The following is a 26364-nucleotide window of genomic DNA, read 5'->3' as shown; positions in this document are numbered from 1 at the left end:
GCCATCCCTACTATCAAGTCCTGACTCCTAGGCAGCGGCTACTCAGCCCCCTAAAGCAGCAGCTCGATCCCTCCCCTCCTGTTGCTCTTAGCCAATCCCGCGCATTGTTCAACAGGGCCGGTCTCCAGTCACTGTGCAGAGGGAGGCGTGTGTTGACTCTGACCCGTCCCATTAACTGCATTGGATGATAGCGCTCAGCTCCCGCCGGCGATTGGCTGCAGACGCTGTCAGTCACATGGCGCCCAAACGTCATTAAGGATCCTAGAACTTGGAGGTCAGCAGCAGCAGGGAGGAGGAAGAAGCATGGCAGCTCTGTTGTGGAAGTCCTGCAATGCTCTGCACAGCTCTGTCAGCAGGCATGCACGCCTTGCAGTGGGTAAGCCTCCACAGGGGTCATTATGGTTGCATCCCCATGTCCCTTTAAATAGACCTGTGCATATGATCACACAACCACTGTATATCTTTTATGGACAAAAGACAATGGTGGTTTATAAGCTGTTTAGCAGTATACAGCATTCCTGACGTTCCAATTGTCACCATGTCCTTGTCATTTATTACATGGGTTAGGTGTAAAGAACACTGTCACCGATGCTTGCATCTTCAACTTCATATGTCCTCTGTGTAAGTGTCCTGATTCTGAATAAGGTTATCCATACTGTATATTCATTACATCCTCACTATACACTCATGAGCATCTCCTAGGGCCAGATGTATCAAGCTTCAAAAAGTGATAACGTGGAAAGTGATAAACAACCATCTCCTACCTGTCATATGGAAGTTAGAATCTGATTGGCTGGCTTTTTATCACTCTCCATTTGATCACTTTTTGCAGCCTGATACATCTGGCACTTAACCCCTTTCCCATAGCATTGTGTGACTTAAATATGTATATACTATTTGGTATATATTGACAGTCCTACACGTGTGCTGCTACAGAGTATATTAAAACAAAACATATTTAAATTGGAAATATTTATTTTCCGAAAGTCAGGGTTTCCGCTGTGCATTTCCATCACCCGGGACAGGCAGTTATTTGGCTCCGCTCCATCTTCCCTGTTCTCCTTACACACTGCCCGATCCCTCCTGCCTGATGTCACAACTGGGTGGGCACACTTTCATGAGCCCAACCAATCGCCGCCAGCTCCTATGCGGGTGTACGGGTGATCAGCAAATCAGCAATAGGTGAAACCATAATAGAGAGACATGGTAGGATAGGGCAGATCAGAGAGAGAGCTAGGTGTGATGAGACATTCAGAGACAGGTGGGGGAGTGATGGGACATAGAGACAGTCAGAGACAGGTGGGGGAGTGATGAGACAGAGATTGGAGCGTGCAGACACAGTCATACCCCTTTCACACTGACAAATATTTCTCAGGTTATTGCACATGATTGCGCAACAACCTGGGAAATTGGTCAGTGTGAAAGGGTCCTGAAAGATTATCCTGGGTCCAGCGTTCTGGTGTTTTAACCCAGTTCTTGACCAGGGTTGGACCCAGGATGTACGGAGGTCCAGGGGCAGTGTAAACCCAGGTCCCGTTCACTGCATTGTATAGGCGCCGCTGGGAGATGCTGTCATCTCCCAGCCCCGAGCCCACTTACGATAACGCCACCCACCCCTTTTTATGCTGGGTTGGGTGATTAGTGTGAAAACGCTTGAAAGCTGGGTCGCACATGGGATTTTGTACCCAGTTTGCGATCCGGCTTGCTAGTGTGAAAGGGGTATCGGAGAAAGAGGTATGGCTGAGAGGGGTTGGGGAGTTGGGATGGGACAGAGAGATAGTCAGAGAGTCTGGGGAGTCAAAGTACAGAAAGATTGCTCCTGGGGATTAAACAGAGACTGTGGGAAGTCACCATACCATCACAGAGGGCATACGGTCGTTGGATCAATCACTAAAGGCCTACATGGCTTAGGTTGACACCTCAAACAGGTCAACACAAGAATTAGGTCAACAGTCAAAAGGTCGACATGGGGTTTTCACTTTTTTTTTTTTTTGAGCCGACGTGCCGTCAGGGGGTGTTTAATCCCCTACCATCCACTAGGGTGTGGAGGGAGAATAGAATAGTGCCCAATGCATGGCGAGCGGATGCGGTGCACCGATACAGTGCCTGTGTCAACATTCGGCACAAAAAAGGTGAAAAACATGTCAACCTTGCAACTGTCGATCTAGCCCAGTGGTTCCCAACCCTGGTCCTCAAGTACCCCCAACAGTGCACGTTGTCCAGGTCACCCAGCAGGTGCACTCATTATTCAGACACATTTTAAAAGCACGTGCACTGTTGGGGGTACTTGAGGACCAGGGTTGGGAACCATTGCTCTAGCTATTGTAGACCTAATGCTTGTGTCGACCTTCCATGCATGTTGACCTATTTGAGGTGTTACCCTAACGCATGTTGACCTTTTGGTTGGTTGATCCAATGAGCCATAACCTCACAGAGAACCAGAGTAGTCACAGCATATGGAGACTGGGGTGTGTTTCTAAAAGCTGTGGGGGGTTGTGGGGCTCACAAGTTTGTAGTTACACCCCTGCCCCATAGCCCTTAAATTGGTACACTTGAGGTAAAAAATGTAGACAGTTTGGAGGTATTCTATAGTATAGCATCCAGTGTGCAATCGCCACGCAGTGCCTGCTTGTAGATGTAGTTACTGCATAACAAGGATATGGTGCAGCTGTGGAAATATTAGTTGAAATACATTTTTAATCAATACAAACAGTTCCCAGCAGCATAAATATAGACATAAAAAGGACCACCATATCCTATACTGATCACATTGCAAACAGAATATATGGTAACCGCGTCAGCTCAATATTAAAATATATGAAGCTTAATAGTGCATTATATAAAATGCCGATTCAATCAGCGGTGTAGCTTGTATTAACAAACTTCCTCTCCATGTATAGTTACCATAGAAGAGAAAGCAAAAAATACCTTGAGAAAGTCCGTATTATCATTCCCATATATACCAGATCACGTACCCCACTCACAATGATTGTAAGGGGTCTGTGCACATTATGGTATCTTTAATACAGTGATATTTTACCATGTGAAAAATAGAATGGTTAAATCACCATAGGCAAGTGAAATCTCAGATGTATGGTCATAGTGAACTCAGTGCCGTCTTTCCCATTGGGCACGATGGGCAGTTGCCCGGGGGCCCTAGGACCTAGGGGCCCCCGGCCCAGCCCAATGGTAAAGAGGGTGGCTGGGGTCCGGGAATCCGCTCACCCTCGCTGGGGGATCCGGGCAGGGGGATCAGGGCGGTGGCGGTAGCTAGAAGCCTGATTCGGCGAAGCTCTATTTGCCGGCGGGGCGGGAAGCGCTGTTGCATTTGAATAGACTGGCCGGACGCTGATTGGCTGAATTCAGAAAATCAGCATCCGGCCAGTCTTTGAAAAGGCAACAGCGCTTCCCACCCTGCCGGCAAATAGCGCTACACCTCCTAGCTAGCAGTGAATTTAATTTCGGGGGTCCGTGTGCCAGGGTTCTGATCACCCTCACTGGGTGATCCGGCAGGGGGATCAGGGCATCAGTGGCGGTAGCTAGGAGCCCGAAGCGGCGAAGCGCTATTTGCCGGCAGGGGGGGCGAGAAGCGCTGCTGCATTTAAAATGACTGGCTGAATGCTGATTGGCTGAATTCAGCCAATCAGCATCCGGCCAGTCTTTTCAAATTCAACAGCGCTTCCCGCCCCCGCCGACAAATAGTGCTTCGCCGCTTTGGGCTCCTAGCTACCGCCACCGCCGCCCTGATCCCCTTCCCCAGCGAGGATGGTCGGATCCCCGCCACCCGGCCACCATCTTTCCCATTAGCGCTATTTGCCGGATTCAGCCAATCAGCGTCTGGCCAGTCTTTTCAAATGCAACAGCGCTTCCCACCCCGCCAGTTAATAGCGCTTTGCCACTTCAGGGCAGGCTCCTAGCTACCGCCGCTGCCCTGATCCCGCTGCCCGGATCCCCCAGCGAAGATGATCGGATCCCCGGCCGCCGGAAGCTGACTGGCTGGCGCACGGAGCCAGAGAGGTGAGGGTTGGGGAGGTGACTGTGGGCTCCTGGGCAAACTAATTGGGGGGGGTCCAGTGAACTAGGTTGCCCAGGGGCCCTTCCTAATGTTAAGACGGCCCTGAGTGAACTCATATGGCCGTAGGTACACATAATAATGTAGCAAGTTCTTTATGATACTAAGGGCAGTATTCAATGAGAAAAATTCTCCGTGTTTTATGGAGAATTTGTGCTTTGTTCGCCTTGGACGGAGCATTTTGCTCTCCAAAAGCGAGCAACCCTATTCAATGTGAAATATTCTCAGTCTTTCTAAGTGATTTTCTCCGTCTCTCTCCGTGTAGAAATTCTCCATCTTTTGATGGAGATCTGGAATGTGAACTTTTAAACTAAAAGGGTTTTTTTTTTAATTTTGGTGTAAAGGGGCATGTTATTTTTATTCATGTGCTTATAGCACATGAATATATATTTAATTAAAAAAAAAATATATATATATTTTTTTTTTTTTTACACAGTGCAGCGGCTCGAGCCGCTCATTAGATATTCATATATTCACTGCACCCGATCGTTAACATGCACGATCGGGTGCAGTGAATACTGGGTCCCCCGCTGGCTATAGGGGGGGGGCAGCCTGTGCTGCCTGGGTCCAGGGGAGCCCCCCTACCCTCCACATTCCTCTGGAGCAGCCAGGGAGACTTTAATCTCTCTGGCTGCTTCCGTCCCCCGGCTCCCTGAAAGCTCCCTGCCGCGGACGCTCGTCCGCTGCAGGGGTTAAGACTCGCGGCGAGTCTTAAATACATTGAATAGTGGGAGCAGAAGGCTCCGGAACAGGGAGAATCTCCGCTAAAACACGGAGAGTGCATGGAGAGCGAAATAAAACGCTCTCCATGCACGGAGAACTTTGTCATTGAATACTGCCCTAAGACGTATCTGTTCTCATGGAGTGACCCCTTATCCTCTCTCATGCCCGGTTAGCCCCTCTATGTATTCCCATACCCCGCTGCGAGATCTGATGGATCCTTGGTGCAGAACTGACTATTTCCAGCTCCGATCTGATGCACGGACCATGGGTGCGGTATAGCACATTGACAGGGAGGGAGAATAGCCGCTGCCCATCTGTCGGGTTTTAAGTCGGGATTTCAACGTCGGTTTAATGACTGTAAGAATCCCGACAGTCAGTCATTCGGCACTGGGGACCATGCATTGGATTGGATTCTGATGTTAAACACATGCGATTTCGTCCCGGAGTCGGATAAATATTCTGTTCCAACAATTGAAGCTAATTACATGGCATGGCTAGATCTGGTCACTGTCACACATTGGGCGGTATTCAATGAGCCTGATTCGCCAGGTTTTTATGGCGAATTTGTGCTGTTTGGCGAATTTTTGACTAAAACGGTGAATCACCCTATTCAATGACCACATGGCGAATACATTTGAAGGTTTTTTTCGCCATGATTCACCGAGTAGCAATTGCTATCTTTTTATGGAGAAGTGGAATGTGAACTTTTAAAATAAAGTGTTTTGTTTTTTACATTTGGTGTAAAAAAATCAGGAATTTTATTCTGAGGAGGGGCATGCTATTTTTATTCATGTGCTGTAAGCACATGATTATATATTTAATTTTTAAAAAAATATATATTTTTTTTTTGTTTTTTTTTTTTACACAGCAGCCAGCAGGGGGCGCCGGAGCCGAGCCGCTCATTACATATTCATATATTCACTGCACCCGATCGTTACGATCGGGTGTAGTGAATATACGTGGTCCCCTGCTGACACCCCCGGGGGGGCAGCCTGTGCTGCCTGGCACCCGGGGAGCCCACCTTCCCCCCACATATGCTCTGGGGCAGGCAGAGAGACTTCCATCTCTCTGCCTGCCACCGTCCTCAGGCTCCCTGTGGCGTTCGCCGCAGGAGCTCATATTTGCCAGTCAGGGGCAGCGAGCCCCTGACTCGTTGACTACCGGAGCCGGTGAGGCTCCGGAACGTGGCGAATGTGCAGCGAATCCTAAAAAGGATTCGCTGCACCTCGCAGGTATTCACATTGAATACCGCCCATTGTCTGCTACTTCATTTTGCAGTTCATTTACTGACCAATAGCATTCATGGAACTAGATAAGAGTGCTCTTAGCACAAGAGGTTCAGATCTCTCTGATAACTGCCATCTACCAACAAGGTTTATTTTCATATCTGGAAATCGCTGGCAGATTTCAATGGAACGTTTCTGGAATGGTGAACATTTTAATTCTTTTTGATACAGTATTTTGATTTTGACAGATCTTTCATCATGGTGACAGCAATGTGAAAATTATCCTTGTTTTGGTTGCATTTGAATTGAATAGTTTAGAGTTTGCACATTCATCTCTCACCTTTGTACAAAGATTCTGTGGAACCCTGAAGACATTTGCATTTTTTTTTATAATTCTTCTGCTACGGTTGCTTTGTAATGTGTGAAACGATTTGTCTTTATTTGTATATGTCACACTGGTAGAAACGCTATAAGGTTTAACTATCTTCAGGGGCATACACACGGGACGATTTTAGCCCCTTTTCTAAGTGATCTCACTTGGTCACTTAGAAACAAAGCATAGATCGCTCTGTGTATGCCCCCATAGCTATAACGATGGTCCCGCGCATCGCTATAGCCCGCAGGGAAACCCAGTGCTTGCACTGCCTTTCCCTAGATCGTGGGGCATTGCCTATTAAAAATAGACATACAGATAGTGGTAGATGCTCAATTAGTTCAGTAATATTACCCAGGTGCATGAGGGAGGGGTTAAATACTGAGTAAGTAAACAAGACATTTTTTTCCTTCAGCCTATGGTGGACCACTGGTACCATGGGATATTCTAGGTCCTCCAGACCGGGCACCAAGGAGTTAAACTTCTGAGAGTGCAGCTGGGATGGCCTCCTTAATACCCTGCCCTGCCCCAGGCTAATCAGTTTTTTTCTTGGTGCCGCAGGAACAGGCACATTTGTAGGAGCAGGGTTTGTTCTTCAGCCCTGGTTTAAACTTCAGGTTTTTTTTTTTTTTTTTCAACCTACAGCCATACCACACTGAATAGGCCCAATCTCATCCGATCTTGGCAGCTAAGCAGTGTTGGGCCTGATTAGTACTTTTGTGGGAGACCACATGGGAACACCAGGTGCTGTTGGTTGCCTGCTGCAGGCGCTGTGCACAGTGCACTGCAACAGAAGGAAGCACGCTGTGCTGGGTCTCTGACCTCCATGGCCAGATGCCTCAGCATCTCCACAAGGCATCGGGGGAGCCGCTGCAGCGTTTGGAAGCTTCAGTCAGGTAAGCGGAGTCCCAGTGTGGGGCTCCGGCATACCTATAGCGGCGACCACCGCTGGCGGAGGAGGCACCGCCGGTGGTCCCGGCAGCGGGGTCCCGTTCTTTCGGTCTCCCCTCTAGGCCACCAGGGCTGACCTGTTGCAGGTCCTATATGGGCATATAGCCCTGGTTAGGCTCCGGGAGGGGGTTAATTTTTTGAGCAGCCCATATCCCCACCCCCAGCCCCAGTGCAGGTCCTTTGTTTCAAATTTCCTGCCTGGTTGACATAACTCCCGCCTCTCTCCTTCCTTCTGGTGCCTGTTTCAAACAGGTGTGCCAGAGTGTTAGGCCCCCCATACATTAGCCCGACTTGTCCTAGGGACAAGTCGGACCCGATTTCCCCGGCAGCTCCCCGGGAGGTTTCCATCATGATAAGGCACTTGATGTGCCAAGTTGTGCATATGATAAATCGCCATGCGATTTATCATATAAAACTCCCGGGGAGCTGCAGGGGGAGAGCGGGGTGAGGGACACTGGGGAGCAACAGGGGGGGAGCCGGGCATTGTAGCTGTCAAATAGGCAGCGGGCGGTGGGGGGGCGCTGGAGAGCCGGGCTGGGGACACAGGCAGCAGCGGGCGGGGGTGGACGCCGGTGAACGGAGCTGGCCGGGCGCAGCATGACCGGGGACGGGGAGAACGCTGCAAGTAAAAAAAAAAACATTACAAATGAATTGGAAGCCAGTGATTGGCTGAGAGCCAATTCATCCGAATCGGGTGAAATCGTGCCCAAATCGTATAGTGTATAGCCTTTAGTCAGACACTGCCTATCCTGCATGCTGCACAGAGGGAGACTTGAAGGAGAGACTGCTGGCGCTGAGTGTTATGCCTCCCTGTCCTGCACTGTCCTGGTGTCAGGTTGCATATTCCCCCTTCCTCACCTCATGGTGCTGGTTGTTGGGAGTAGATGCCTATATAGGGGTTAATTTTTACCCTATTTTTTCTCACTAATTGAGGTTATCTGTGTTTTTATTTAGTATACTCTGTTTCTTTACAGTTTATTACTAATGTGGTAGGCTCACAGAAGCAGATAACGGAGCCACTTATCTTATGTTTGTGTCTCTTCCAATTAGTGTAGTGCCTGTCATTACCCACTGTCCTAATTAAGGCTGTGTGTGTTTTGTTTTTGTCTCTATACTGTGTTTTTCTTTTGGGTGTCATGGCGTCCAGGGGGCCTTCTCAGAAGGGTAAAGGTGCCTCTGCACTGCGTGCTTACACCTGTACTATGTGCAATGAAAATTTTGCTTGCACTAACAGAGACCATGGTGGCGTTTGTGATCGATGTGCTGCGCCTAGCGAGTCCCCGCCCAGTCGTGCTGTGCCGGCTGAACCAGAGTGGGCTATTAATTTATCCCAGGCCATGCGAGATTTGACTGAACAACTGGCAGCTCCTAGATTGTTGCAGTCGGGCCCTGTTTTGGAAACGCTTGTACCTCAGTCTGCCCCAGAGCCAGCTTGGGTGCAGGGGTTGGCGCAAGCGGTGCAGGGTTTGGTGCAGGTCTCTTCAAATCTGCAACAGTCGGTTGTAGAGAATAGAAAGTCTCAGGCTAGACCTCTCAGGGTCTTAGATATCTTTATACCCAGGGCAGAAGAAATCCTCTGAGGAGGAAGTGGAGGAAAATGAGGAGGTCACGGAGCAGGCCATACCTCATGAGGAGCATATGACGCTCGCTAGGGTGAAAGATTTGGTGAGGGCCGTTAGAAAGGTACTGCAGATAGCATACTCCCATCCCACTCCCCCTTCAGGGATGCTGGTATTTAAATGCAAGAAGGAGGTTACAGTCTTCCCTTCATCTCCTCAATTAGAGGGACTGTTTAAAGAGGCATGGAAACACCCTAATAAAAGTCCAAGAGGGCGTTGGAGGCCCTACCATTCTCTGGGGGAGTTTTGTTTGGTACCGAACTAGACAAGATTGTAGCGACCATTGCTGCTTCCAAGACGGCTTTTCTGCCCTCCGCAGCACCGAAACCGAGAGTTCCGGGGTTTCGTTTCTTTCGTCCCCAGGGGAAGGCAAGGGGGCAGGCCTCCTCATGCTTCCAGCCAGCCCAGTCTAAGCCGCAAAAGACAAAAGGCTGTCAGCCCTGGTCGGGCCGTCGCCAGGCCCCCAAACAGCCTGAGAAGCCTACAGCCTGACGGTGCCTCTACGGACAGACTTACTCACGCAAGGCCCCTGTCTTCATCCAGACCTTCCCCGTCTGAATTTGATGGCATGGCGGTTGAGCGGTCGGTCTGTTACCATATAGGCATATAGATATTGTTTTATACCATCATTAATGTAATGTGATTTTAACCATAGTATATATTATGTATGTGTATATAAAAATAGGAATAGCTTAATAATTAGGACATCAGAGTTTAATGTTTAGACATCGTAGTATAGCTTTTGGGTTTACTAAATAATATGAATGACCACTTTGTAACATATCAAATGCAACTGAATTCATTTAGGAGACAAAATGTCTAAGGCATACTATTAAGCAGATACAGTAGAGTGTTGTTACCCTCCCCAGATATATCTATATTTATTAATTAAGCAATGTATACACTATGGGCCAAACCCCAGCCATCTGGAGAATGTAGACTGCTAGTACGTCATCCAAGTTACTTTGCAGGACAGACAGGACACTATTGTGTATTTTGACAACAGGAGTGTAAAATAGATTGATGCACAGGGAGAGACCAGAAACAGGAAATCTCGCAATGGAGATTACCACTAGAGTCCAGACAAGCAGGAGACCCTGTCACCATTAGCATCCATAAATTCAATAACGTCATGAGAACAGGGAACTTCAATTCATGTATTTGTGATATAAGGAGAGAGATAGAGTAGACATTCACTCACATTCGCACACAGACACACACGGACAGTCAGCAAGAAACCTATTCAGTGAGTCAGGAGGAGAGATGTGAGCCACGAGCAGGAGAGAGGAACGGAACCTAGAAGCGATGGGCTGGAGTGAGTGAGTAATCATGGTAGATATAAATGTTCAGTTGTTGATAAAGTTATGGAATACTGAAGTCTACAATTTATGTTAGTTTTATAGCAGTCTTAAGTCTGTCAATTGTTTAATGTTGTTTTAGGTAATATAAGCAAGGAGGCGTATATAAATATATATATAATAGCATATACATTAATTACTGTGTTACAATTATTCTGTATGGTTTGTTTGCCTATAAATAAAATCCTCCAATTGGAGCTAAAATTACAAGTCTCGAACTCTCATATTTGGGGAATCAAATTATGACAAGTACTCTGCATATTGTATTGTAAGGTCTATTAGAATATAATTGCAGATGTCAAATATATATGTTATTATATCAATACCAGATATAATAAATATATTTTATATAATATTTCAATCTCAATAACCCTTATTGGGATAAGAGAGATATATGATCCCTAAAATAAAACTCTACAGGTCTTAAAGGCTAGAGGGTTTTCAGACCAAGTTATTCATACTATGATTTCTGCGCGTAAACCGTCTACAGTTAAGGTGGGTATACACGGATAGATTTGGCAAAAGATCTGGGCGTTCCCGATCGATCGAAAAGACCAATCGTTCAAATCGTTCCGTGTTTAGGAACGATATGGCCAGCGATGCGCGCACCCGCCAGTCGTTAGTAGAGGTCGCTGATCTTTCCTGCATGCAGAAAGATCAGCGACCAATCGTTAACGATGTGTACCAATCGTTTCATGTGTATGCACGATGAACGATTTGGTAAGGCTGATTGACTGGCTCCCTCTCCCTCCAAAATCGTTAAAGATCAATCTTTCATGTGTAATCGTTTGCTCAATCGTTCATCATTTGTCACCAAATCGTTTGTGCAGGAGGTTCAGAGGAAATCGTTAACGAGATTGAATCGTTGGACAAATCTATCCATGTGTACGCACCTTTAGAGTTTACCACAGGGTGTGGCGGACTTATTTTGCGTGGTGTTTAACGCGTCATTTGCCTCCTAGGCAATATTCTTTGTCAAGGTTATTGACTTTTTTTACAAGAGGGACTGGATACAGAATTGCGTCTGGCATCCTTAAGGGTCCAGGTATCCGCCTTGTCTGTTTTATTTCAAAAGAGGATTGCTCAGTCTTCTGTGGTTAAGACTTTCCTGCAGGGTGTTTTACACTTGCAGCCTCCTTATGTTTCCCCAGTTCACCCTTGGGATTTGATTATTGTTCTCAAAGCTTTACAGAAGGCTTCGTTTGAGCCTTTGGCGGAGGCCGCTTTGCATTGGTTGACGTGGAAGACGGTTTTTCTCCTGGCCATCGCTTCGGCTCGGAGGGTTTTGGACCCAGGTGCTTTATCAGTTAAGACACCTTTTCTAGTTTTCCACGAAGACCGGGCGGTACTCCGTACTCGTTTGGACTATCTTCCTAAGGTGGTATCCAGTTTCCACTTGAATCAGGAGATTGTTGTCCCGGCTTTTTTGCCTTCTGGTTCTTCTTCCGAGGATTCGGATTTAGTTACTTTAGATGTTGTGCGTGCATTACGCCTTTATGTTCGGAGAACCAAGGCTCTCCGAAAAACTGATTCTTTGTTTATTCTTTATGATGGACATAAAAGAGGCTGGCCAGCCTCTAAACAGTCCATTGCGAGATGGATCAGAACGGCTATTCGTCAAGCCTATTTTTTCTCAGGTAAGCCAGTTCTGGCTTCTGTTAGAGCCCATTCTACTCGCTCGGTAGCAGCATCCTGGGTGGCGGGCCGGGGTGCTTCTGCTGAGCAGATTTGCAGAGCAGCTACCTGGTCTTCTGTACATACGTTTATCCGTTTTTACAGGTTTGACTCCTTCGCCACTGCTGATGCAGCATTTGGTAGAGGAGTCCTCAGCGCAGTTAGGGAGCGTTCCCACCCTTGAGGGACTGCTTTAGGACGTCCCTTGGTACCACGCTCAAAAGAGTTTGGGTTTTACAGCATTTCAAATATAGAAGTATTTTAGTGGAGCTGTACTTCTAAATTGTAGAGAAGTTACCCATAGCAACCAGAAAGCTTTTAGTTAGCATTTATCAAGTTCTATAGAATGATAGGTAGAAGCTGATTGATTGTGCGTTTTCTCCACATCTACGTTCTATATAATGTCTGATGCAATAAGCTTAGTTGGAGAGTCAGTAGTACACCAACTAGTGTGATGTTCCTGTGTGCGTGGCCAGGAAATGCAGATTTACAGGGTTCTGCCAATGATGCCCGCCTTTGCCTGGGACGTATTCTTATGTAGACCATGTTTGAATATTTGTAAACTGATGCAGCCACCTATATGCCTGAGAGAGCCATCTTATTTGCAGGTTGTCAAGGGCAGGTACACATAGCAGAGGATGGTGATGGTGGTGATGATGATGATGATGATGATTAATGGCACTAGCGATCCTCCTGTAATTGGCTTTTCAGTGCATCGCTGACACAGACTGGGGCTTTCACTATGTGATTGGGTGTGTGTGACTGTATCGGTGAACACAAATTGCACCTACTGTTAGGAGTGCAATTGTGGCCAACGATGCACCAACCCCTTAATGTGTTATCCAACAGGATGTTACCTGCAACCCCCCATATGTTAAGGCCAAACAAAGGGCCTGACTCAGTACTGCTTGCTAAGCAGCTTAACGCTACCCGACCAACTGCTCGCCTCCCGCTGACCATCTAATTTATTTATATATTTACAGTTTCGGTACTTGTGGAGTATCACGGCTCCCACGACCTGCATCGTATGCTAAAAATCGCATCGCATGCGATCAAATAGCATGCGATGCGATCGCACCCGATTTTGCACTGAAATGCATCAGAATGCATTGAAATGTGTATTAAACTTGTGAAATGCCCCCAAATGCCATTTTTCATAGTGCACCACCCCCACTATCAACGTCAACCCGAAGCGTGGCGAGCCCGCGAGGGGTGGCGGTACACGTCCTACGACCTTTTCATACCCCCACTATCCACGTCGGCGTGGAGTTGAGAATAGAATAGTGTGGCGAGCGCAGCGAGCCACCGAGCAAAAATGCTCAAAAATCTGTAAAAATCGCATCGTATGCCACTACATATGGCATACGATGGGAGCCGTGATACTCCACAAGTACCACAGTTTCTAATATAGCGCAGCAGATTCCGTTGCGCTTTGCAATGGTAGACAGTGATAACACAAACTGGGTAACAACAGACTTGGAGGTTAGAGGGCCCTGCTGCAAACTTACAATTTATAATCAAATGATTTCTTTCCCCCTTCATAAATAATAATCAGTCTAACCTGACGAAGCAAGGGCAGGCGCTGGCATCAGGTGACGTCAGCCGCTCACCCCCGGAAGGCATCGGCTCGCCTGCATTCCCAGGAGAACGCCCAGCTTTTTTATGGGGACGCTCATAAAAAGCTGGGTGTGCCCCTGCCCGTTTCCCTCACTCCCTCCCCTACCCTACCCATGCGAACACTTTGGCGAGTGTGACACTCCCCGAAAGTGTCTGCACATGCTCCAATACATGCATAAGTAGATCCCACCAATTTGAATGGGGCTGATTCGTCACCTTCTGAACGGTACTGAATCACCCCCAAAGTACCATATGTTCATTACAACGATTGTATATTAAATGTCCATAATCATTTCATCTTTTTGTTGTGTAGTGATCAGGGTTTTAGTAACCTTTTTACTTTGGTCAGTTTGCAGGTCAATGGCATCTAAAACCCCTATTGGATTTGTGGGACTTGGAAACATGGGGAATCCAATGGCAAAAAACCTTTTGAAGCATGGTTACCCTGTTGTAGCATATGATGTATTTCCAGAGGCCTGTAAGGAATTTAAAGATTCTGGGGCACAGGTATGTCCACAGCTTTGATTTGCCTGTCAGGAATATTATTTGGAGACAGAAATGTATTGTGGGGTCTGCTTTAATGTGTATTATCGTTGTCTTTGTACATTAGTTTGTGTGTAAGTTATAGGTAACTCGGCTCTCTGCTTCCGTAGAATCGTTTACAGCAGGGCATAAAAAAACAGGTCAATATGAGGGTTACTTCACCTATACCTGTGGTTCTCCGCTCCGGTCCTTGTACACCCCCAACAGGTCATGTTGTAGGGATTTCTGTTTGTGGAAACAGTTGCTAGATGCACTTTATTACTGACCGCAAAATAGATCAACCCATTTTCTATTAATATCGTTTGTTGTGCTCTGTGCTATCATTTACCCCAAAAGTTATAAAACCCCACCATAATGCATTAAACAGTACATGTACCACATCATTATGTGCCTTAAGTCAGAAGCCATGGTCTGCTCAAATTAGTAGGCAGTATTATTCATATCCGCTTATAATAGCATGCTGTGGAGAATGTTGGGTAGTCCTCTCCTAAAAGTAGGCAGCTGCATCACTGAACATTCTTGTTTTAATGATTTATGTGATTAACTGTGTGGAATGTGTGTAGTGCATTTTTTTTTTTTTTTAGTCACTTATTTTATTTTGTACTTTTCATAATCACTATTTATATTGAGCTTTTCTCCTTTAGGAATACAGATGCTTTACCTTTGCATAAAATACAGAAACTATGACCTTTATTGGTGGGGCAGCCATTTTGGTTCTTAGGTGTCCTAGTACCCACAAAGGTTCCAGCGAGACAGCCATCTTAAGTGAGCTTCAACAGGCAAAAAAAGGGTAACAAACAGAGTCCTGGGCGCTTCTTTCTGGTGTTATGCTGCCTTGCCTTAACCTGAGAGGGCTATTCCTTCTTCGCCCCAATAGAAGCAATGCAAATAGTTTTTTTGGTAAGGAATAAGGCGCTACATCAGATTAATCATAGATAATTTAAATACTTAGCTTCTTGTGGTTAATGGTGGTCAATTTTCTTCTCCTGTGCTTCTTCTTGTATTAGAATGATCCTCGTTGTCGTTTATTTAATATATCGATAGAAGAAAGCAATTGTTTAGTGATAAGGGAACTTTACTCTAAATGTCCCTAGGGAAGAAAGAGATGTCCCAGTGTCTAGATGTTCATACTGTACCTCACTTACATAGACATGCAGTGAGAGTAAACTCATCTGATTTTCTTTTGGTAGATGAATCTCATGTATACATATCTTCCTCATACGTCAAGATTCTTCTTATGGGGGTATCTGACATGCGAGAATGCGTACCGGTACTCACGATAAGGTGTGCAGTGTCACATTCATAAAGCTTTCTTTCTCCACTCGAAAATGCTTCCTTTTTTATTTGTAAATTTTAGTATTTTATTATAAAAATCTTTTCAAGAAAACAATGTAAAATTTCATAAAAAAGCTGTCTGTTGGTGGAGTGACCGCTCCGTTCTTCGTGGATAAGGCAGGGTACAATGACCGGTATTGCAGTTTCCGTGTGAAAAACTTCAATCCTACCTTAATCCCAGAAGGGTGTCGCTAAATCCAAAGCCTCCAGCAGAGAGTGTCACAACATGGAATAGCAGGAATTGGCAGGAGGACTTGCAATTCCATGTTGTGACACTCTCTCTGTTTTCTTGAAAAGATTTTTATAATAAAATACAAAAAAAAAAAGGAAGCATTTTCGAGTGGAGAAAGAAAGCTTTATGAATGTGACCCTGGACACCTTATCGTGAGTACCGGTACGCATTCTCGCATGTCAGATACCCCATAAGAAGAATCTTGACGTATGAGGAAGATATGTATACATGAGATTCATCTACCAAAAGAAACCCAGATGAGTTTACTCTCACTACATGTCTATGTAAGTGAGGTACAGTATGAACATCTAGACACTGGGACATCTCTTTCTTCCCTAGGGACATTTAGAGTAAAGTTCCCTTATCACTAAACAATTGCTTTCTTCTATCAATATATTAAATAAATGACAACCAGGATCATTCCAATACAAGAAGAAGCACAGGAGAAGAAAATTGACCACCATTAACCACAAGAAGCTAAGTATTTAAATTATCTATGATTAATCTGATGTAGCGCCTTATTCCTTACCAAAAAACCTATTTGCATAGGTTACACTAGGCAGACTAAAGCAATGCCTGAAGTGTAGAGACTCTAATACTAGGCAAGCTAAACAAGCCATTTAAAGTCCCGAGATCCATGCATTATTCGTTCATATGAGTACCTATTTTTAGATTACTACGTAGATTAGAATGTGGAATGTAAACTATACTTAGAAGTAAGACATACAAGAATAAAAGCGACTAATAAGATACCCACTGTACAAATAGTTCCACTTATTCTATTTATTAACAGTTTCTTATATAGCGCACACCAGGGCCGTTTCTAGACCATTTAGCTCCCAGTGCAAAGAAATAAAAATGCGCCCCCCCCCCCCCCCCCCCCCAAATAAAAAACAATACGGAAGAAATTGCGCGCGCCGAAGGCGCGCGCGGCGAAATAGGGGGAGTGGTTTATTTTTTAAAGGGGTGTGGCTTAATATAAGGGCGTGGTCTAGCAGGAAAACAATTACCTTACATCTCACTTTTGCAACCTGCATGTCCCAACATTGGTTACCGCAGGAATTGTCATTGTCCTCCCGCACTTAAGTTGGCGGGCTGAAGGCCACACAGTGACATAAAAATATAAAGGCCCACACAGTGACCTAGTATGCCTCACAGATCAAGGCCAAACAATGACAGGCTACTTAAATCATTATACACTATTTATCAGTGATGCCAATTACACATTACGCCGCACACTGTGATGACAATTACACATTACGCCGCACACTGTGATGACAATTACACATTATGTTGCACACCGTGATGACAATTACACATTATGTCGCACACCATAATGCCCATTAGATCCCACACTGTGATGCCCATTACACACCACACTGTGATGGCAATTACACAATACTCCCCACACCGTAATGCCTATTACACATTATGCCCCAGGCGCTGCTGCCGTACAACTGATGCCATTTACTAATATGCCCCCACAGTGCCAGATATGCCCCCACAGTGCCATACATATATGCCCCCACAGTGCCACACATATGCCTACACAGTGCCACACATATGCCCCCACAGTGCCACAAACAGCACAACTCACTGTCTCTGGCCCTGGGTCTCCCCCTCCTGTCCCCTGCCATATGCCCCATACAGTGCCACATATATGCCCCCACAGTGACACATATGTGCCCCCACAGTGACACATATATGCCCCCACAATGCCAAATACGCCCCCACAGTGCCACAGATATGCCTTCACAGTGCCACACATATGCCCCTACAGTGCCAGATATGCCCCCATAGTGCCACAGATATGCCCCCACAGTGCTTCAGATATACCCCCACAATGCCAAATATGCCCCCACAGTGCCACACATATGCCCCCACAGTGCCAGATATGCCCCCACAGTGCCACAGATATGCCCCTACAGTGCCATACATATGCCCCTACAGTGCCACAGATATGCCCCTACAGTGCCATACATATGCCCCTACAGTGCCACAGATATGCCCCTACAGTGCCATACAACTTACTATGGCCCTGGGTCTCCCCCTCCAGTCCCCAGCTGCTGCCTGGTGTTGGTGTCGGTTGAGGTGCTGCTGCTGATGCTGCTTCTTCTTCTTTCCATTTCCATGGGAGGGGAGCGCATTGCGCGTCTCTCCTTCCCCTTGTCCCTGAGCCGTCAGCCATTCATGCCTCGCGGGCTGGCTCCTGATTGGCTGCCGGCCCGCGAGCGCTCTCTGATTGGCTGACAGCCAGGCCCCAGTGAGCGAGGGGAAGGAGAGACGGAAGATGCTCTTCGCTCCCCTCCCCTGGGAAATCACTCAGTGAGTGAGCGCCTGATGTCGAGGTGGCCGGGGAGAGGGGGAGGAATTGAGGCGTCGGCGGCAGCAGCGTTGGGGGGAGCTGCCGGGCGCCCTAGCTGTTTCTAGAGGCGGACAAGCCGTGCGGCGCCCCGGGCTGCTGCACGGCTTGTCCGCCTCTAGAAACGGCCCTGGCGCACACATATTTTGCGACGATTTACAGAGAATATTTGAACATTTACATCCATCCCTGCCCCAGTGGATCCAGTGGATCTTAGATTATATATTCCCTACCACACACACACACCAAGGGAAGACGCGGAATATATATATATATATATATATATATATATATATATATATATATATATATATATATATATATATATATATATAATTTTTTTTTTTTTTTTTAACAATGCCTAGCGGCATTATGAGGTAGTGCGGAAAACAGAACTGGCTACAAGAGGTAAGCGGTAGCCCATAGTGCACCCTTACTCCTGGAATCTTGCTTTAGGTGCATACACACCTGGGGTTTTTGCCCAGCATGTAGGCACATCGATGATGGGGAAATTCGCTGGGCTTAAAATCGGCTGTCCAAGCGTTTTTTTTTTGTTTTGTTATTTTCGTAGGTTTTTCATAGGAGGACTCTATGGAAAGCCGTCCAACCTGTTGCTCATCTTCTGCTAATTAAAATGTAGAGCAAAATGGCATATGTAAGGAAGAATTAAAAGGAATACCCCTTTCACACCGCACCTTGGACCCGGGTTGCTGACGTCTTGACCTGGGTCGAGCTTATAACCCGGGTCCACTAACCCGCCAATTCAATCCTGTTTATAAGAAGGGTTGAAACCAGGTTGCCTTCTGTATAATGGACGATCCGGGTTAATGTGAAAGTGCCAGACCCAGGATATGTAATTAGATGTGTCTCCACCATTACTTCTTCCCCAATCCTGGTCTCCCAATATACGGCTAAAGAACAGTGAATGCTTTCATAGATCTTGAGGAGGGGGGAGATAGATGGCAGTGCCCTGGCCCCATAAGGCAAATTTTGATAAAACCTTTGCTTAGGTGGCCTAGGACAGTAAATTACAGTGTTGGGCCTGAGTTCTGCGCAATGTCAGTTTACTATGCGGTGGAGCAATTTATTTATATCTGCTGCTGAATATGCATCTATGTTGCAACATGCATGTGCCATCGGCAGTTGCAGTGAGACCGTAGTCTTAGTTATTGACAGTAGTCAGTGGATAATGCTTCTTTGTGGTAAATTTGCAAAGATGGGAGTTCTATTGAAGATGGAATGTTGCCCATAGCAACCAATCAGATTCTAATTCTTATTTATTTAGCACCTTCTAGAAGATAATAGATAGAATCTGATTGGTTGCTATGGGCCACATCCCATCTTCAATGGAACTCCCTTCTTAGTAATCTTACCCCTTTTGGTATTCAGCTGCTTTGGTTTGCAAAGCTGACAGACCGTGGGCGTCTTAATACAAATCCCAGTGACTGCAAAATTTGCACATTTGTGCACAATGGAGATCATTCAGGTTCTCAGTCACCATTTCAAATTCACAATGGTGAGCGATGTTATGCTCATAAACGTTTATGTGCTGCCGCTTGGTGCGAGCGGGCACAGCAAACTGATCATTCACAGGCCAATCGCACACAGCACCGCGGGTGGGGGAGTGGAGCTGTGGGCCGTCGTCATGCCCATGGGCATTCCAATGAAAACGCTGGGTGTTTCCATGGTAGTTTCCCGATGGGCTGGGCAGCTGACGTCAGCGTATGTCAGCTGCCTACCCGCTTCCCGCACAGGGCGCTGACAGATGTAAGACATCAGAGAGGTATCTTACATTCTGCGAGCGCTGTAGAAATCATTCAATGGTCGGCGGCCATCGAATGATTTTCCTTTTTATTTTATAGGATGTGCGACCTAAAGCAACATTAGATTTACCTGTAAAACAAATGGATTCTTATGTGTTATCCATGCTCAAAAGTAGTAAAAAGAAAAATCCCTGCAACATTGTGTGCACTGTTGTAATGGCTGAGATAAGGTGGGCATGTGAAAGCACTCTCCTTTTATACAGAAAATATTTGGGTACTTGTTTCCTAGCAGGGTGCCCAATTTCAGTACGTATGGTAACGTAGTGAAATCGCATCGCATGACGTTATAGTAGCGTGCGATTTCAGTACCGCTCCCGTTCCCGCTCCCTGTCAGATTCCTCAAAAAGTGGAAGCATCCCTCAGAGCTCCTGGTGAATTATTGCTGATTTATCAAGTATTTGAAATGGCAGGATCGTTCAACAGGTTTACCTTGCCTCAGACAGAGGAGGCGATACACTTTTTCCAAGACCAAGGACTCCTTCCGCTGGCGCAGAATTGCGCAAATGGGCACGTAATGCGCCTCTCAGTTAAGGAGTCAATGTGGCGGTGTCATGTAAAAGTGTGCCGCTGAAGGTGAGCCTCAGAGCGGCGCACTGGTTTCCAGGGTGCCGCTTACCCTTTCTGACATTGGTGCGTTTCATTTACTCCTGGGCACAGGAGCTCACGTCCATTAACTATTGTGGCCAGCAGCTTAAAATTTAAAAAAAAACTGCGTCCTATACAACCGCTGGATGAGGGAGGTGTGTGCCCTGGATATTATGGCGCAGCCACAGCGGCGGATCGGTGGACCTGGCCACATTGTGGAGGTAGATGAGACCTTATTTGTAAAGCAGAAAAATAACGCTGGCCGAATTTTGCCACAGCAGTGGATTTTTGGTGGGATATGCCGGGAAACCGGACATTGTTTCTTGAAAATGGTGCCCAGCCATGATGCCACCACATTGATGGACTGTATTATAGAGATTATAGAGCCGGGCACCACTATCTATACAGACTGCTGGAGGGCATACTGCACTCAACAGCTAGAACTGGCAAGATACCAGCATTTCACAGTGAATCATCGCTATTATTTCATTGACCCGGCCACAGGGTTTGTACCCAGACTGGAAAGATTGTGGGGCGCATGTAAATGGCACTTATCGCCAATGGGGCACAGCGCGACATGAGCTCCAATCGTACCTCCAGGAATTCATGTGGAGAAAGACACTGGGAGCTGATGACCCATTCCACTGCATAGTGCAAGCACTTAAGCTCCTCCCTAAGGATGATTACGTGTGATTTTATTTCTTGATTAATGTTGTTTTTAAAGTTCATGTATTATTATTCCCATTAATTTTCTTAATGTTCTTAATTATTTATGCTTCTTCAATTAAATTATTTAAGTGAATTACAGTAATACGTCAACACATGTCATCATTACTGTGTCAGGTGTATGATAGTGCAGGTGTGAATGTGTTCCTAAAACACCTCCACTATCCAAGCCAACCCAAAGCATGGCGAGCGTAGCGGAACACGTCCTCCGACCTTTTCATACCCCAACAATCCACGTCGACGTGGAGTTGATTCTATATAGTGTGGCGAGCGCAGAGAGCCACCAAGCCCGAAGCTCGGGTTTACTGGGGGAAGATCATGTCAAACAAATTTTATTGACTTTTTGACTGGGTGACTAAAGTAATAGATCAAGGTGGGGCTGTAGATGTAGACAAAAGTGTGATCTCAACACTTGGTTGAGATAACCAGAGCGCTCGTTTCACAAGTGGTTTCCCTAAAAAGCAGCTGCTAAAGAAAGGGGATGGTTAGTCCCCTGAAAATACATAAAAGGAACAAAGAATTGGTAGCAGCGCTCAAATGATAGAGTGGGTGAATCAATTGCAGTTTAAATAAAAACATGATTAACAATAAACACCCAATAAACAATAAACACCTCACAGCAGATGATATCCAAATGTTCCAGGGGGGATTTAGCCGGAGGACAACCAATGGTTTGTGGGATCCAAGGACCTTGAAAAAGCTGGCGTTTAGCCCAGTGAAACGTGTTGGTGTTTTCTCCTGATCCCTGACCACCACTACTGGACCTACCTGCTCATTGTTCGGACCACTTGGATCCCACAAACCATTTGTTGTCCTCTGGCTAAATCCCCCCTGGAACATTTGGATATCATCTGCTGTGAGGTGGTAGGTGGGCTACAAACAACAAGCCACTCCCTCAGACAGCCACCAGGACATTGTACCGTGAGGATGAAGGTGGGCTGCAGCCATACATCAGCCACTCCCTCGTACAGTATTCAGGATTATTGCCATGTGGACCCCATCCAAGATTGGGATTTTTGTCTAACGTGTACAGTGCAGGTTACCATTGGTTCATTACTATTTATTATTTACAGGATCAGGAAACCCTTGCTGCTATTGCCATTAGGTGTTTATTGTTAATCATGTTTTATTAAAAATTTATTTTTAAACTGCAATTGATTCACCCACTTTATCATTTGGGGGCTGTAGATGTAGCTTATCTAGACTTTAGTAATGCTTTTGACACTGTCCCACATCGCAGACTGTTCAATAAACGTTAAACTTGGGATTGGATTCTAAGACAGTTGAATGGATAAGAGCATGGTTGCAGGACAGAAAACAGTTGTAGTAAACGGAGTACAGTCAAAGGAGGGAAAGGTTACAAGTGGTGTACCCCAGGGATCTGTACTTGGACCAGTGCTTTTTAATATCTTTATTGGTGATATTGCAAATGGAATTGAGGGTAAAATGTGCCTTTTTGCAGATGACACAAAGGTATGCAACAGGGTAGACACACCAGGAGGAGTAAAACAAATGATTGATGATCTAGGTAGATTAGAGGAATGGTCAAGAGCATGGCAACTACAGTTTAATGCCAAAAAATGCAAAATCATGCATTTGGGTCTCAAAAATCCAAAGACTAAATATAGTATAAATGGCACTATAATGGAAACTACTGAGGTAGAGTGGGATCTAGGTGTCACTATTTCAGGGGAATTAAAGGCAGGTAGGCAATGTAACAAAGCAATGAAGAATGCAAGTCAGATGCTTGGTTGCATAGGGAGAGGTATCAGCAATAGAAAGAAAGAAGTAACAATGCCACTGTATAGGTCATTGGTACGACCTCATCTAGAGTATTGTGTTCAGTTCTGGAGGCCTTATCTCCAGAAGGATATAAATACATTAGAGACTGTACAAAGAAGGGCAACTGAAATGGTGCATGGCCTACATCACAAAACGTACCAGGAAAGACTAAAATATCTTAATATGTATAGTTTAGAGCAGAGAAGGGAAAGGGGGACATGATAGAAACTTTCAAATATATCAAGGGTTATAACAAGGTACAGGTGGGAGACATTCTTCACAGGAAGAGGAGCAGCAGACATGCACTGGAACTAGAGGGAGGAAGATTCAGGGGAATTTTGAGTAAGAATTACTTCACAGAAAGAGTAGTAGATAAGTGGAATAGCCTCCCATCAGAGGTGGTAGAGGCAAATACAGCAGTACAATTTAAACATGCTTGGGATAGGCGCATTGATATCCTTACAAAAAATAAGGATCAAATATGGTTTGAGGTAACATGTTTAAAAAAGGGGCAGACTAGATGGGCCAAGTGGTTCTTATCTGCCGTCAAATTCTATGTTTCTATGAAGCGTGGCGAGCGGACGCAGAATACATGTAAAGTAATCCTCGTCCCCTCGCGCGCGGGGGGGGGGGGGGGGGGCGCGCTGCGTTTGCCACGCTTCAGGCTCGGTGGCTTGCTGCGCTCGCCACACTATATAGAATCAACTCCATGCTGACGTGGATAGTGGGGTTATGAAAAGTTCGGAGGATGCGTTCCGCCGCCCCTCACGGGGCTCGCTGTGCTCGCCACGCTTTGGGGTGTTGTCGATAAAGGAGGTGACGCTACACAATGGCATAGGTGCTTTCAGTTGTAAGCACCCATGGCATGTCATACGGTTGCTTATACAATGAAATATCGCATTGCGTCGGACCACACCCAGTGTATGGTGCCGTGCGATCCTATGCGATATTTCATTGTATAAGCACTCCTGTGCACTTAATATGGACATCGGGTGCTTATACAATGAAGTATCGCATCGGATCGCACCCAGTGTATGCTAGCCCAGCTGCTGCATTCTTACCACCCATTTTCTATATGTGCTTTATAGCCCCATACACACTTTGCGACTTTCGTGTGAAAGCCGCTCAGTTTTCTCATCTGAGAGGTTTTCAGCATGAAAGCCGCCTAGTGTATACAGGGCAGCGATGAGAGGTGAGTGCTGCTGCGTGCTCCCGTGTAATTTCTGCCGGCCGCCGCTCATCTGCTGTTCTTACCAATCGATTTTGATTAAGTATGAAGGGAGAAAAAGGGATCGTCAACAAAAATGACCATCTACAAATAATATATATAATTACTGCAAAGATGACTGGTGTGTGAGGTGTATTTATCTCTAAAAATAGTTTCCAAGTTGCAGTTTCTAGATCGTCCATCCTGGTGACACAGCTTAACCACGGGATGTAGTAGGGTCCTTAGCAGCCAAGCACCTATGCTATGGTCTTTGAGAGGCAGGCTCCTCCCTCACTGCATCCTGGAAACTTCAGTTTCATTTTAGGTGCCCAACGGAGTGGGTGCTGATGCTGTGGGGCTGCTTTCAGCAGCTGTTTTAGATAGTTTAGTGCAGGTTCAGTGTATAGTTTCCAGTGAAAACTTTTATACACTGTTTGTAGTGCTGCAGGGGCTGACAGAGATGCTGCCTGTCAGCTCCCTTTCAGCTGGGCATGCTTTCTACCTGCTCTGCTCGCTGACCCCTCTTAGTGGAGGAGTCTCGTGGGCCCTGGGGGACCTAAAACCGGCTATCAGCTAGTGAGGGGTTTTGGGTGGCGGAACCCCGTTATGGCGCCGCCATTTACAAGGCTTGCCAGCACACTCAATATTGAACATGGGGGACACACTGGCTACAGGAGCCCTGTTCAGAAGGGCACTGTGATTGCCAGTGGAGGGGGAGACACTGGGAGATGGGGGACTCTATTATGGGAGCGGCTGAAGGGGGAGGGCGCTAAATCGCGCTGCCTCTACTGCCTGTAGTTTTGGCGCAGTTTCTCTTCCACTGCGGAGCTGAACGGAGTGCTGTACTTCTGAGAAAGAAAAATACATTGTGAGATTCCTCTTGCAGAATTCTCCCTGTGATCGCTTGTCATCTCCAACAGCAGCTAACAGGTAAGTCACTTTATTCTGTATAAGCGCCTGACATTTTGCACTGTGCCCTATAAAAAAAATGACAGAAACGTGTAATCTTGCTGTTGTGAAAGGGGAAGAGTCTGCCATGTTAATAGACTGAAGATTTTGTGGGGTCAAATTAACAAATGAACAGTTGGATCGGGGATTTGTGCCCTGTTTGTGAGGCTGTTCCCAGTGGAGCTCAGATCTAGAGGGCGGAGCAATTAGAGTCTGTGTTGGTACGGGCACTGAACAGGCAAAATGAGGATTTATTTAGTTATCCCAGAATGTTTTTCCAATCACCATCCTCTCTGAATTCTCCACCGTCTCAGGGTGACCCTGCCATGTTGCAGGTTATGCAGCACACAGCACAAGGTGTGCATAAAATGTCTGAATATATGGAACAGTTTTTTAAAGTGCCTGCAGCTGTTTCTGTTAGACATCTTTATCTGAGACCCCTCTCCTTAACATTGATTCAGATGAAGAGGAGGGTGTTCAGCAGGAAGGCGTGTTTAAGAGGCTAGCTGAGTCTGTGGTTACTTTTCCTACAGACTCCAGCATGTCTTACCTCTTGGGAGAAGCATGGAAGACCCCAGACAAAAAGGTGGTTATGCCAAAGAGGTTTGAAGCTTTCTATCCCATGCCAGAGGAGCATGTAAAAGTATGGGAGAAGGTTCCCTTGGTGGATGCACCTGTGGCCCGCCTGTCTAAAACCATGGCACTTCCTATACAAGGGGGAGCGGCCTTTAAGGACCAGGTAGACAAAAAACTGGAAGGGTGCCTTAAGACCATTTTTGAAGGGTATTTCCGCTTATAGCTGCGACCTGGGTATCTAAGGCCATGATTGTGTGGGCGGACATGTTGTGTGCTCAGTTAATGACTGACTCAAATCCTAAGCCGATTTCTTTGGCAGAGAAGCTGAAGTGTGTGGCAGAATATGTCTGTGAGGCTGATCAGGAAGGGATCAGAATGGCTTCCAAGGTATCGGCCGTTTCTGTCACAGCTAGGCGAGCGTTATGGTTAAAGGCCTGGGGGCTTAGCTTTTAATGGAGAAGTTATTTTTGGTTCTGAACTAGAAACCTTATTTAAACAAGCTACTGGGGGAAAGAGTTCCTTTCTACCAGGACTGGTGGGGAAGCGGGGGCGATTCTTGCTTTCGTGCTTTTCCCCTTTCCTTTCGGGGCAGAGCTTTGGGCAGGGGTCAGACAAGTAGAGGCAGTTTCCCG

The 26364-nt window shown here is 46.2% G+C and overlaps 1 protein-coding gene and 1 non-coding gene across 2 annotated transcripts in view; both read left to right on the top strand.

Annotated features, from left to right (window-relative positions):
* Window positions 1-210: 210 nt before the first annotated feature.
* HIBADH (3-hydroxyisobutyrate dehydrogenase) overlaps window positions 211-26364 on the top strand; it is a 142347-nt gene continuing 116193 nt past the window's right edge. Inside the window, exons 1-2 of the mRNA XM_083188943.1 lie at window positions 211-376; window positions 13963-14120. Coding sequence (XP_083045069.1) covers window positions 304-376; window positions 13963-14120 — 231 coding nt within the window. The 5' untranslated portion in view covers window positions 211-303. The remainder of the gene's footprint in view (window positions 377-13962; window positions 14121-26364) is intronic.
* LOC146005945 (5S ribosomal RNA) lies at window positions 7032-7150 on the top strand. The gene has a single exon (XR_014444081.1). It is a non-coding gene; the product is annotated as a 5S ribosomal RNA (ribosomal RNA).

The sequence above is a fragment of the Crinia signifera genome, chromosome 5 (assembly GCF_055691185.1).
Source record: "Crinia signifera chromosome 5, ASM5569118v1, whole genome shotgun sequence".
In the NCBI taxonomy this organism is placed as follows: Eukaryota; Metazoa; Chordata; class Amphibia; order Anura; family Myobatrachidae; genus Crinia; species Crinia signifera.
Note: the sequence above shows the minus strand (reverse complement) of the source record. Positions and strands in the feature narration are given on the sequence as shown.